General features: G+C 54.8%; 3 protein-coding genes across 4 annotated transcripts in view; 1 reads left to right on the plus strand and 2 right to left on the minus strand.

Moving 5' to 3' along the window:
• The window catches only part of LOC135206738 (putative leucine-rich repeat-containing protein DDB_G0290503), a 28,118-nt gene extending 26,237 nt beyond the window's left edge, over positions 1-1,881 (plus strand). For both annotated transcript variants that reach the window (XM_064238213.1, XM_064238214.1), the window contains exon 4: positions 1-1,881. This exon is cut by the window's left edge and continues 2,060 nt beyond it. In XM_064238213.1, coding sequence (XP_064094283.1) covers positions 1-1,662 — 1,662 coding nt within the window. In that variant the 3' untranslated portion in view covers positions 1,663-1,881.
• Positions 1,737-5,401, minus strand: LOC135206806 (basic proline-rich protein-like). Its single transcript, XM_064238297.1, has 3 exons — positions 4,691-5,401; positions 3,160-4,368; positions 1,737-2,984 (listed from the first exon to the last, which is right to left on the minus strand). The coding sequence occupies exons 1-3, from the start codon at positions 5,399-5,401 to the stop codon at positions 1,737-1,739; spliced, it is 3,168 nt and encodes a 1,055-aa protein (XP_064094367.1).
• Positions 5,402-5,592: 191 nt separating this feature from the next.
• LOC135206807 (basic proline-rich protein-like) overlaps positions 5,593-11,140 on the minus strand; it is a 48,117-nt gene continuing 42,569 nt past the window's right edge. The window contains exons 2-4 of the mRNA XM_064238298.1: positions 7,151-8,053; positions 6,267-7,117; positions 5,593-6,187 (exon numbers count right to left, since the gene is read on the minus strand). Coding sequence (XP_064094368.1) covers positions 5,593-6,187; positions 6,267-7,117; positions 7,151-8,053 — 2,349 coding nt within the window. The remainder of the gene's footprint in view (positions 6,188-6,266; positions 7,118-7,150; positions 8,054-11,140) is intronic.

Consider the following 11,140-nt stretch of genomic DNA (forward strand, 5'->3'; position numbering starts at 1 on the left):
GACGTTTTGCAAAAGGAGGTCGTCGACTCGCTAGATGAAAAGGAAAGTATGAAAAGAAAAATGGAAAATGAGATGAACGACCTCAAAGAAGACCTGAGAAACCTGCAGGATTTGAACCAGGAAAAGGACAAAGAGATTGGAGAGATGGAAAAACAATTAACTGACTGCAGACAAGTAATTGACTTTTTGGAAAAGGAGATCGTTGACTTGCTGTATGAAAAGGAAAGTTTGAAGACGACAATGGAAAAGAAGCTGAACGACCTAGAGGATTTGAACAAAGAAATGGAAGAGGAGTTTGGAGAGATGGAAAAGCAATTAACTGACTGCAGAGAAGTAATTGACTTTTTGGAAAAGGAGATCGTAGACTTGCTGTATGAAAAGGAAAGTTTGAATACGACAATGGAAAAGAAGCTGAACGACCTAGAGGATTTGAATAAGGAAATGGAAGAGGAGTTTGGAGAGATGGAAAAGCAATTAACTGACTGCAGAGAAGTAATTGACTTTTTGGAAAAGGAGATCGTTGACTTGCTGTATGAAAAGGAAAGTTTGAAAACGACAATGGAAAAGAAGCTGAACGGCCTAGAGGATTTGAACAAGGAAATGGAAGAGGAGTTTGGAGAGATGGAAAAGCAATTAACTGACTGCAGACAAGTAATTGACTATTTGGAAAAGGAGATCGTAAACTTGCTGTATGAAAAGGAAAGTTTGAATACGACAATGGAAAAGAAGCTGAACGGCCTAGAGGATTTGAATAAGGAAATGGAGGAGGAGTTTGGAGAGATGGAAAAGCAATTAACTGACTGCAGAGAAGTAATTGACTTTTTAGAAAGAGAGATCGTAGACTTGCTGTATGAAAAGGAAAGTTTGAATACGACAATGGAAAAGAAGCTGAACAGCCTAGAGGATTTGAATAAGGAAATGGAAGAGGAGTTTGGAGAGATGGAAAAGCAATTAACTGACTGCAGAGAAGTAATTGACTTTTTGGAAAGAGAGATCGTAGACTTGCTGTATGAAAAGGAAAGTTTGAATACGACAATGGAAAAGAAGCTGAACGGCCTAGAGGATTTGAACAAGGAAATGGAAGAGGAGTTTGGAGAGATGGAAGAGCAATTATCTGACTGCAGAGAAGTAATTGACTTTTTGGAAAGAGAGATTGCAGACTTGCTGTATGGAAAGGAAAGTTTGAAAACGACAATGGAAAAGAAGCTGAACGGCCTAGAGGATTTGAACAAGGAAATGGAAGAGGAGTTTGGAGAGATGGAAAAGCAATTATCTGACTGCAGAGAAGTAATTGACTTTTTGGAAAAGGAGATTGTAGACTTGCTGTGTGGAAAGGAAAGTTTGAAAAGGCAAATGGAAAAGGAGATGAACGACCTCCAAGAAGACCTGAGAAAACTGCAGGATATGAACAAGGAAAAGGACGAGGAGATTGGAGAGTTGGAAGAGCAATTATCTGACTGCAGAGAGAGAATTAAAGGTCTGGAAGATGAAGTCTTGAAGTCGATGGAGGAAAAAGAGAAGTGGAAAAGAGAAACGGAAAAGTTGATAAGGAACATAAAAGAGTTGATCAAGGTGCAGGAAATGAAAATGGAAAAGGAAGAGGAGGAAAATGAGAAAAGAGGAGGCTTTCATGTGCCGAATTGTGGATCGGCCAAGTCGTAATTTTGGTGTTTAGGATATTTCTGTAATGGTGTAGGAAAGGTGGAAGTGAAGGGCGAGTGCGATGCAGCATCATTTTACACAGGAAGAGGAGGATGGAAGCAAGACTGGCCAGCAAGAAGAATGAAGACGTGGAGCCAGAACAGAAGTTGGGAGGCAATTGAAGAAGAGGAAGGAGAACGTAGGAGAGTGGAGGGAGGAGAATGAACGTGTGATGAGGAAGAAGGTTGGTTTGGTGGTGGTGGTCGGTGGTGGCAGTGGGGTTGGTGGTGGTGGGCGGTGCCGGCACTGGGGTTGGTGGCGGGGGGCCGGGGATGGTGGTTGGTGGTGGGCGGTGCCGGCAACTGGTTGGGTTGGCGGCATGGAGTCCCGGGCTTTTTTTTCCTGGGGTTGGTGGTGGTGGTTGGCGGGGGGCCTGGGGGCCCGGGGATGGTGGTGGTGGTGGTGGTGGTGGTGGTGGTTGGTGGCGGTGGCGGCACTGGGGAGTCCCAGCTCTGGTTGGTGGTGGTGGTTGGCGGTGGTGGGGGGCCCGGGGATTGGTGGGTGGTGGTGGTGGGTGGGTGGGTGGGGGGTGGGTGGTGGTGGCGGTGGCGGCACTGGGGGAGTCCATCCCGCTCTGGGGTTTGGTGGTGGTGGTTGGCGGTGGCAAGGGGGGCCCGGGGCCCGGGGATGGTGGTGGTGGTGGTGGTGGTGGGGGCGGTGGCGGCACTGGGGAGTCCCGGCTCTGGGGTTGGTGGTGGTTGGCGGTTGGCAGGCCCGGGGATGGCGGGGGTGGGTTGGGTGGGTGGTGGTGGTGGTGGGGGTGGTGGGCGGCACTGAGTCCGGCCCTCCCTGGGGTTGGTGTGGGGGTTGGCGGTGGGCTGGGGGCCCGGGGATGGTGGTGGTGGGCGGTGGGCCGTCACTGGTTGGTGGCGGTGGGCCGGGATGGTGGTGGTGGTGGGCGGTGCCGGCACTTGGGGTGGTTGACGGCGGGGTGGCGGTGGGAGGGGATGGTGGTGGGTGGTGGGCGGTGCCGTCACTGGGGTTGGTGACGGCGGTGGCGGTGGGCCGGGGATGGTGGTGGTGGTGGGCGGTGCCGTCACTGGGGTTGGTGACGGCGGTGGCGGTGGGCCGGGGATGGTTGGGGGTGGGGTCCGGTTGAAGTCACTGGTTGGTGGCCGGTGCCGGGGATGGTGGGTGGTGGTGGGCGGTGCCGGCACTGGGGTTGGTGACGGCGGTGGCGGTGGGCCGGGGATGGTGGTGGTGGTGGGCGGTGCCTCCGTCCACTGGGGTTTTGGTGAGGCGGTGGGCGGTGGGCCGGGGATGGTGGTGGTGGTGGTCGGTGCCTGTCACTGGGGTTAGGTGACGGCGGTGGCGGGTGGGCCTGGATGGGGTGGTGGGGTGGTGGGCCGGGGTGCCGTTCACTGTGGTTGGTGGACGGCGGGGGTGGCGGTGGGCCGGGGATGGTGGTGGTGGTGGGCGGTGCCGTCAATGGGGTTGGTGACGGCGGTGGCGGTGGGCCGGGGATGGTGGTGGGCCGGGGATGGTGGTTGGTGGGCCGGGGGATGGTGGTGGTGGTGGTGGTGGTGGTGGTGGGCGGTGGCGGCACTGGGGAGTCCCGGCTCTGGGGTTGGTGGCGGTGGTGGGCGGAAGGCTGGGGGCCGGATGGTGGTGGTGGGCGGTGGCCCTCCACTGGGGTGGTTGGTGGTGGCCGGGGATGGTGGTGGTGGTGGCCCCCCGGGTGCGGCACTGTTGGTTGACGGCGGTTGGCGGTGGGGCCGGGGATGGGTTGGTGGTGGGGGTGGGCGGTGCCGGCACTGGTTGGTGACGGCGGTGGCGGTGGCCGGGGATGGTGGTGGGGTGGGCGGTGCCGGTCACTGGGGTTTGGTGACGGCGTGGGGCGGGGGTGGGCCGGGGATGGTGGTGGTGGTGGGCGGTGCCGTCACTGGGGGAGGTTGGTGACGGCGGTGGTCCCGGTTGGGGGGACCGGGGGTATGGTGGTGGTGGGCGGTTGCCGTCACTGGGGTTGGTGGCGGGGGGCCGGGGATGGTGGTGGTGGCGGTGGGCGGTGCCGGCACTGGGGTTGGTGACCGGCGGTGGCGGTGGGCCGGTGGATTGTTGGGTGGTTGGGTGGGCGGATGCCGTCCGTCCTGGGGTTGGGTGAACGGCGGTGGCGGTGGGTCCGGGGATTGGGTTGGTGGTGGTGGGCTGGTGGCCGTTCACTGGGTTGGGTGACGGCGGTGGCGGTTGGTGCCGGGGAGATGGTGGTGGTGGTGGGCGGTGCCGGCACTGGGGTTGGGTGAACGGCGGTGGTCGGTGGGGCCGGGGCTGGATGGTGGTGGTGGGGCGTGCCATCAATGGGGTTTGGTGACGGGGGACCCGGGTGGCGGGTGGGCCGGGGAGGATTGGTGGTTGGTTGGGCCGGGGATTGGATGGTGGTGGTGGTTGGTGGTGGTGGTGGTGGGGCGGTGGTCCGGGGGCACTGGGGAGTCCAAGGCCCGGTCTGGGGGTTGGTGGTGGTGGTTGGCGGTGGCTGGGGGCCCGGGGTATGGGTGGTGGTGGGGCGGTGCCGGTCACTGGGGTTTGTTGGTGGCTGGTGGGTGGGCCGGGGTGGATGGTTGGGGTGGTGGTGGGCGGTGCCGGCAACTGGGGTTGGTTGGTGACGGGCGGTGGCGGTGGGTGGGCCGGGGATGGTTGGTGGTGGGTGGTGGTGGGCGGTGCCCAGTCCCACTGGGGTTGGTTGACGGCGGTGGGGCCGGGGATGGTTGGTTGGTTGGTGGGCGGTGCCGTTCACTGGGGTTTTGGTTGGACGGCGGGTGGGCTGGTGGGTGTCCAGGGATGGGGTGGTGGTGGGTGGTGGGCGTGCCCGTCACTGTTGGTTGGTTGACTGGCGGTGGGGCGGTGGGCCGGGGGGGGGGGGGATGGTGGTGGTGGTGGTGGTGGTGGGCGGTGCCGGCACTAAAATGGGGGGGGTTGGTTACGGCGGTGGCGGTGGCCGGGGATGGTGGGTGGGTGGGCGGTGGCCGTCCCACTCTGGGGTTGGTGAACGGGCGGTGGGGCGTGGGCTGGGGATGGGGGTGGTTGTGGTGGGTGGGCGGTTGGCCAGGTCACTGGGGTTGGTTGGTGACGGCAGGTGGGCCGGGGCGGGATGGTGGTGGTGGTGGTGGGTGGTAGGGCGGTTGGCCGTGGCACTGGAGTTGGTGACGGCGGTGGCGGTGGGCCGGGGGATGGGTGCTGGTGGTTGGGGGTGGGTTGGGCGGTGCCGGTGACCTGGGGTTGGTTGGTGACTGGCGGTGGCGGTGGGGCCGGGGAATGGTGGTGGTGGTGGGCGGTGGCCGTCACTGGGGTGGGTTGGTGATGGACGGTGGGGGCGGTGGGCCGGGGGAATGGGTTGGTGGTGGTTTGGTGTGGCGGTGCCGTTCACTGGGGTTTGGTGAATGGTACGTTGGCGGTGGGTGCCGGGTGGATGTTGGTTGGTTGGTGGTGGGGCGGTGCCAGTCCACTTGGGTTTGAATGACAGGCGGTGGCAGTGGGCCGGGGATGGTGGTGGTGGTTGGGCGGTGCCCCGGTCACTTGGGGTTGGTTGACGGGCGGTGGCGTTGGGCCGGTGATGGTGGTTGGTGGGTGGTGCCGTCAACCGGGGTTGGTTTGGTGACGGCGGGGGTGGCGGTGGGCCGCGGGTGGGATGGTGGTGGTGGTGGGCAGTTGGCCGCGTCACTGGGGTTGGTTTTTGGTGACGGCGGTGGCGGTTGGGCCTGGTCATGGTGGTGGGTTGGTTGGGGCGGTGCCGTCACTCCTGGGGTTGGGTGACTGGCGGTTGGCGGTGGGCCGGGATGGTGGGGGTGGGTGGTGGTGGTGGTGGCGGTGGGGGGTGCCGTCAACTGGGATTTGGTGACGGCGGTGGCGGTTGGGCCCGGGGGATGGGTTGGGTGGTGGTGGGTGGGTGGTGTGCCGTCACTGGGGGGTTGGTTGGTGACGGTCGGTGGCGGTTGGGCCGGGGATTGTGGGTGGTGGGTGTGCGGTGCCGTCACTAGGGGTCGGGTTTAGTGACGGCGGTGGCTGGTTGGGACCCGGGGATGGTGGGTGGTGGTGGGTTGGTGGCCGTTCACTGGGGTTGGTGACGGGCGGTGGCGGTTGGGCCGGGGTGGATGGTGGTGGTGGTAGGGGCGGTGCCGTCACCTGGGGTTTGGTGACGGCGGTGGCGGTGGGCCGGGGAATGGTGGTGGTTGGTGGTGGGGTGGTGGGTGGGTGGTGCGTCACTGGGGTTTGGGGTTGGTGGACGGCGGTGGCCGGATGGGCCAGGGAAACTGGTGGTGGTGGTGGGGTGGTGCCGTCACGTGGGGTTGGTTGACGGCGGTGGCGGGTGGGCCGGGGCTGGTGGTGGTGGTGGGCGGTGGCCGTCACTGGGTTTGGTGGGACGGCGGTGGTGGCGGTGGGCCGGGGATTTTGGTTTTGGTGGTTGGGCGGTGCCGTCACTGGGGTTGGTGACGGTCGGTGGCAGGTGGGTCCGGGGCGGGAATGGTGGTGGTGGTGGGCTGCGGTGCCAGTCCTGTGGGGTTTTGGTGACCGGCGGTGGGCGGTTGGGCCGGGGATGGGATGGTGGTGGTGGGTGGGCGGGTGCCGTCCACTGGTGGGGTTGGTGACAGGCGGTGGCGGTTGGGCCGGGGATGGTGGTGGTGGTGGGCGGTGCCATCAATGGGGTTTGGGTGACGGCGTTGGCGGTGGGCCGGGGATGGTTGGTGGGGGTGGGCCGGGGATGGTGGTGGGGGGTGTGGCCGGGGATGGTGGTGGTGGGGCGGTGCCAGTCACTAGGGGGTTGGTGACGGCGGGTGGCTGTTGGGCCGGGGATGGTGGTGGTGGTGGGCGGTTGCCCGGTCCTGGGTTGGTGGTTTTGGTGGTCCGGTGGGCATGGGTGGTTGGTGGTGGTGGGTGCGGTGCCGTCACTGGGGTTGGTGACGGCGGGGGTGGCGGTGGGGTTCGGGGATGGTGTTGGTGGTGGGCGGTGCCGGTCAATGGGGTTGGGTGACCGGCGGTGGCGGTGGGCCGGGATGGTGGTGGTGGTGGGTCGGTGCCTGGTCAATGGGGGTTGGTGACTGGCGGTGGCTATGGGTCCCGGGGATGGTTGGTGGTGGGTCCGGGGATTGGTGGGGGTGGTGGACGGTGCCGTCCACTGGGGTTTGGTGACGGCTGGTGGCCAGTGGGCCGGGGATGGTGGTGGTGGGTGGGGCGGTTGGCCGTCACTGGGGTTTCTAGGGTGGGCGGTGGGCCGGGGCTTGGATGGTGGTGGTGGTGGGTGGTTGGGCCGTGACCGTGGTGGGTTGGTGACGGCGGTGGCGGTTGGGATTTCGGGGATGGTGGTGGTGGTTGGGCGGTTGCCGTCAATGGGGTTTGGTGACGGCCGGTTGGCGGTGGGTCCCTGGGGATGGTGGTGGTGGTGGGGCGGTGCCGGGTCGTAGTTGGGTTTGGTGGACGGCGGTGGCTATGGGCCGGGGTGGATTGGTGGTGGGTGGGCCTGGGATGGTGGTGGTTGGGCGGTGCCGGTCACTGGGGTTTTGGGGTTGACTGGCGGTGGCGGTTGGGGCCGGGGATGGTGGTTGGTGGTGGGCGTGGTGCCGTTCACTGGGGTTGGTGGCAGTGGGCCAGGGGATGGTGGTGGTGGTGGGCGGTTGCCAGTCCACTGGGGGTTGGTGACGGCGGTTGGCTGTTGGGGTTCGGGGTGGATGGTGGTGGTGGTGGGCGGTTGCCGTCTACTGGGGTTGGTTGGGGAAAAAAAAACCGGCGGTGGCGGTGGGCCGGGGAATTGGTTTGGTGGGTTGGGTGGGGCGGTGCCAACGTCACTGGGGTTGGTGGCGGCGGTGGGCGGTGGGGCCGGGGATGGTGGGTGGTGGTGGGCCGGTGCTGTCCCCACTGGGGTTGGGTGACCGGCGGTGGCGGGGGGTGGGCCGGGATTGGTGGTGGTGGGCCGGGGATGGTGGGTGGTGGTGGGCGTTGCCGTCACTGGGGTTTGGTGACGGCGGTGGGCCCTGGTGGCCGGGGATGGTGGGTGGCGGGCCTTGGGGATGGTGGTGGTGGTGGTGGGTGGTGCCAGCACTGGGGTTGGTGGCGGCGGTGGGCGGTGGCGGGGAGCCGGGGATGGTGGTGGTGGGGCCGGTGATGGGTTGGTGGTGGTGGGCGGTGCCGGCACTGGGGTTGGTGACGGTGGTGGCGGTGGGGCCGGGGTGGAATGGTTGGTGGTTGGGTGGTGGTGGTGGGCGGTGCCGGTGCACTGGGGTTGGTTTGGTTGACGGCGGTGGCGGTGGGCCGGGGATGGTGGTGGTGGTTGGTGGTGGGCGGTGCCGGCACTGGGGTTGGTGGCGGCTGTGGGCGGTGGCAGGGGGCCGGGGTGGGAGGGTGTGGTAGTGGGTAAAGATCCTTTCTTTTGAGGGGAGAAGCCTGCCGCTTACCTGTTGAACCTTAAATTCGAGTGTCGTTTACTTGTTTACCTGTTCGCAGTGTGGTCTGCGATACGTTGGATCCAGTTCCCGCTGGCTTAGACACAGAATTTTGGAACACACAGGTCTTTCCGTTAGAACTAGGTTACCTCTTTCTAAACCACCATTTTCTACCATAAGGAATCACAGTTTAGCAGGAGGCCTCCTTTCATCCACCTAGAGTTTAGAGTACAGTCTTTTTGCTCAAATAGACTGGACCTTTTAATTTCAGAGTCGCTGTTTATTAAGAAAATGAAACCGGAATTGAACAACAACTCGTCCGGTATTCAACTAGCTATCATATAGTTTCATAGTAGGTACACAAAGTGGGTCGTTAGCCATTTTATTTTTTAGTGTAGTTTGTTTACCTTTTATTTTATTTTTATTTTTATTTCTGTTTTTGTATGATTTGCGCTTTGTTTTAGTTTTATCGTAATTTTTAATTTTTAGTTTGTATGTGATTTTCGTTTTGTTTGATGTTTTTACTGAAGCTTTTAATCAGACAATTCATTTTAATGTAATTTTTAGTGATTTACTCATCCTTGTCATTTTTTCAGCCGAAGATGAGGTTTTAAACCTCAAAAGCTCGTAATATTAAAGAAATGTTTTCTTCCCTAGTCGTGGCAATATTATTCATCATCAAGATATATATATATATATAGATATATATATATATATATATATATATATATATATATATATATCTAGATATAATATCGATATATATATATATATATATATATATATATATATATAGATGATTAGATCATAGATATATCGATATATATATATATCTATATAGATAGTATATATATATATTATATAGATTTATCTATATCTATATAGTATATATATATATATATAGTATATATAGAAATATATATATATATATCATATATCTATCTATATCTATATATATATCTATTATATATTATGATAGATAGATAGATAGATAGATATATATCTATATATATATATATATATATATATATATAATATATATATAGATGTATCTATCTATAATCTATATATATATATATATATATATATATAGATATAGATACATTATATATAGATATATATAATCTATATATATATATATATATATAGTATATATCTATATATATATATATATCTATATAGATATCTATATCTATATATATATATATATATATATATATATATATATATATATAAATCTATATATATATATATATCTACCTATCTATATGATATATATATATATATATATATATATATATATATAATAATAAATAATAGATATAGATATATAGATATATATATATAGTATATATATATATATAATATATATATAATAGTATAATATAGATATATATATAATTATCATATTATATATATATATATATATATATATCTATATATATATATATATATATATATATAGTAGATCTATATATATATATCTATATATATATATATATATATATATATATATATATATATATATATATATATATATATATATATATATATATACGATATATATATCTATATCTAGATATATATATATATATGTAATAGTGTGGCACAGTGTCGTTATTCCAAAGGCAATAACTTAATAATACTTAAGAAAAAGGCACGAAACGGATAATAAGAAAAGGAAAAGGGAATAAGATAATGATTTTTCTTAGCGAAGGGATTTTGTTACTCCAAACATTAGGCTTTTAGCCATCAGACATCTGGTTTTCATCTCCCCCAAAAAGCCTCTGTCCGTACCAGCGATTAGTGACCAACGAGATTATGGTCGACGAGGGATATCGCCCAGGCATCTTCGAGAAATTGGAAACTACTCTCATTAGCGCCTATGACTAATCGCCGTTCCCTTCGTGAACAGGTCAGAGAGAGCCATCTGGCATACGTTAAAAAGGAATTCTATGACCCGTTGTTAGAAAGAGGGAAGTACCAAATTCTTAAAAGCTCCACCCTTCCAAAGGTAGGCATCTAGTATCGACGAATCAAAAGCCATGAGTGTTGGTCATAAGACAGCCCAAAAGGAGTATCAACGAATGGCCTATGAGGTTACCAAGGGATACGCCCCTAAGAAGCCAGGACATCAAGAAGGAGGCGTATACAAATTCAAAGCCTACGAATCATTGTAGAAGACATGACAGGAAGGCGGTCTTGTATAATGTCTGTAGCCACTAAGACACAAAAAGTCTTTCAGAAGTTACCACGCCCAGTCAAAATCCCAAAATCCAAAGGCGGGGCTAAGGAGATTTCAACCCAACAAAAAGGCAAGACAGAGAGGAGAGCAGAGAAAAAAGGGGAACAGAGAAGTCAAGAGAAGACAACGACAAAGAGGGGAACGAGGGGAGAACGAGAGTAGCAGCAACAGGCAGAGAAGAGAGAGAAAGACAAAAGAATCCCCAGAAGAAGAACAGGTGCAAAAGTGTGGTGTGCGAAGCAATCAAAGACAGTGAAAGTGACAATCAATACTCAGTAAAATTCCCTCGTGCCTATAGACACGTAATTGCAACAAGTGCCAATTAAGTTTTATCAGTCCAAGAGCCCAGTAACTCAGAAGGTGGAAAAACCTTTGTAAGAATCCCTAACGAAGAATAAAACGTAATTTGTATGGATATATCAATTTAATTTCTCATCCAAAATTAGAACCCTTTTTGCTAATTCTCCAAAGTATAGCCTCCAAGTCGGCACACTACCTTAGAGCTGTGCGCAGAAAGGTCAGTACCGCCACAGTTAAATTGGTGGCAGCGGTGGGATACGATGAGATAAAGATTGATATAGTGACAAGATTAATTGATGTCGAGCGGTAAGGATAGGAAGAGACAAAAGAGACAGCAAAGAAATGGTGGTTAGCGACGTGATACGAAGACACGAATGACAGTTAAAAACAGCGGCAGCGAAACAGAATCAAAAGTTTGGTGTCGGCATAAGAGATTTCAATCCATTCACGCCACTCGAAAAAGAAAGTTCTCCCCCAAAGACAGTTACCAGTGCTTCCCCAAATACAAAGACAGTTATCGAGTCGT

Source organism: Macrobrachium nipponense, chromosome 31 (genome assembly GCF_015104395.2).
Source record: "Macrobrachium nipponense isolate FS-2020 chromosome 31, ASM1510439v2, whole genome shotgun sequence".
NCBI lineage: Eukaryota > Metazoa > Arthropoda > Malacostraca > Decapoda > Palaemonidae > Macrobrachium > Macrobrachium nipponense.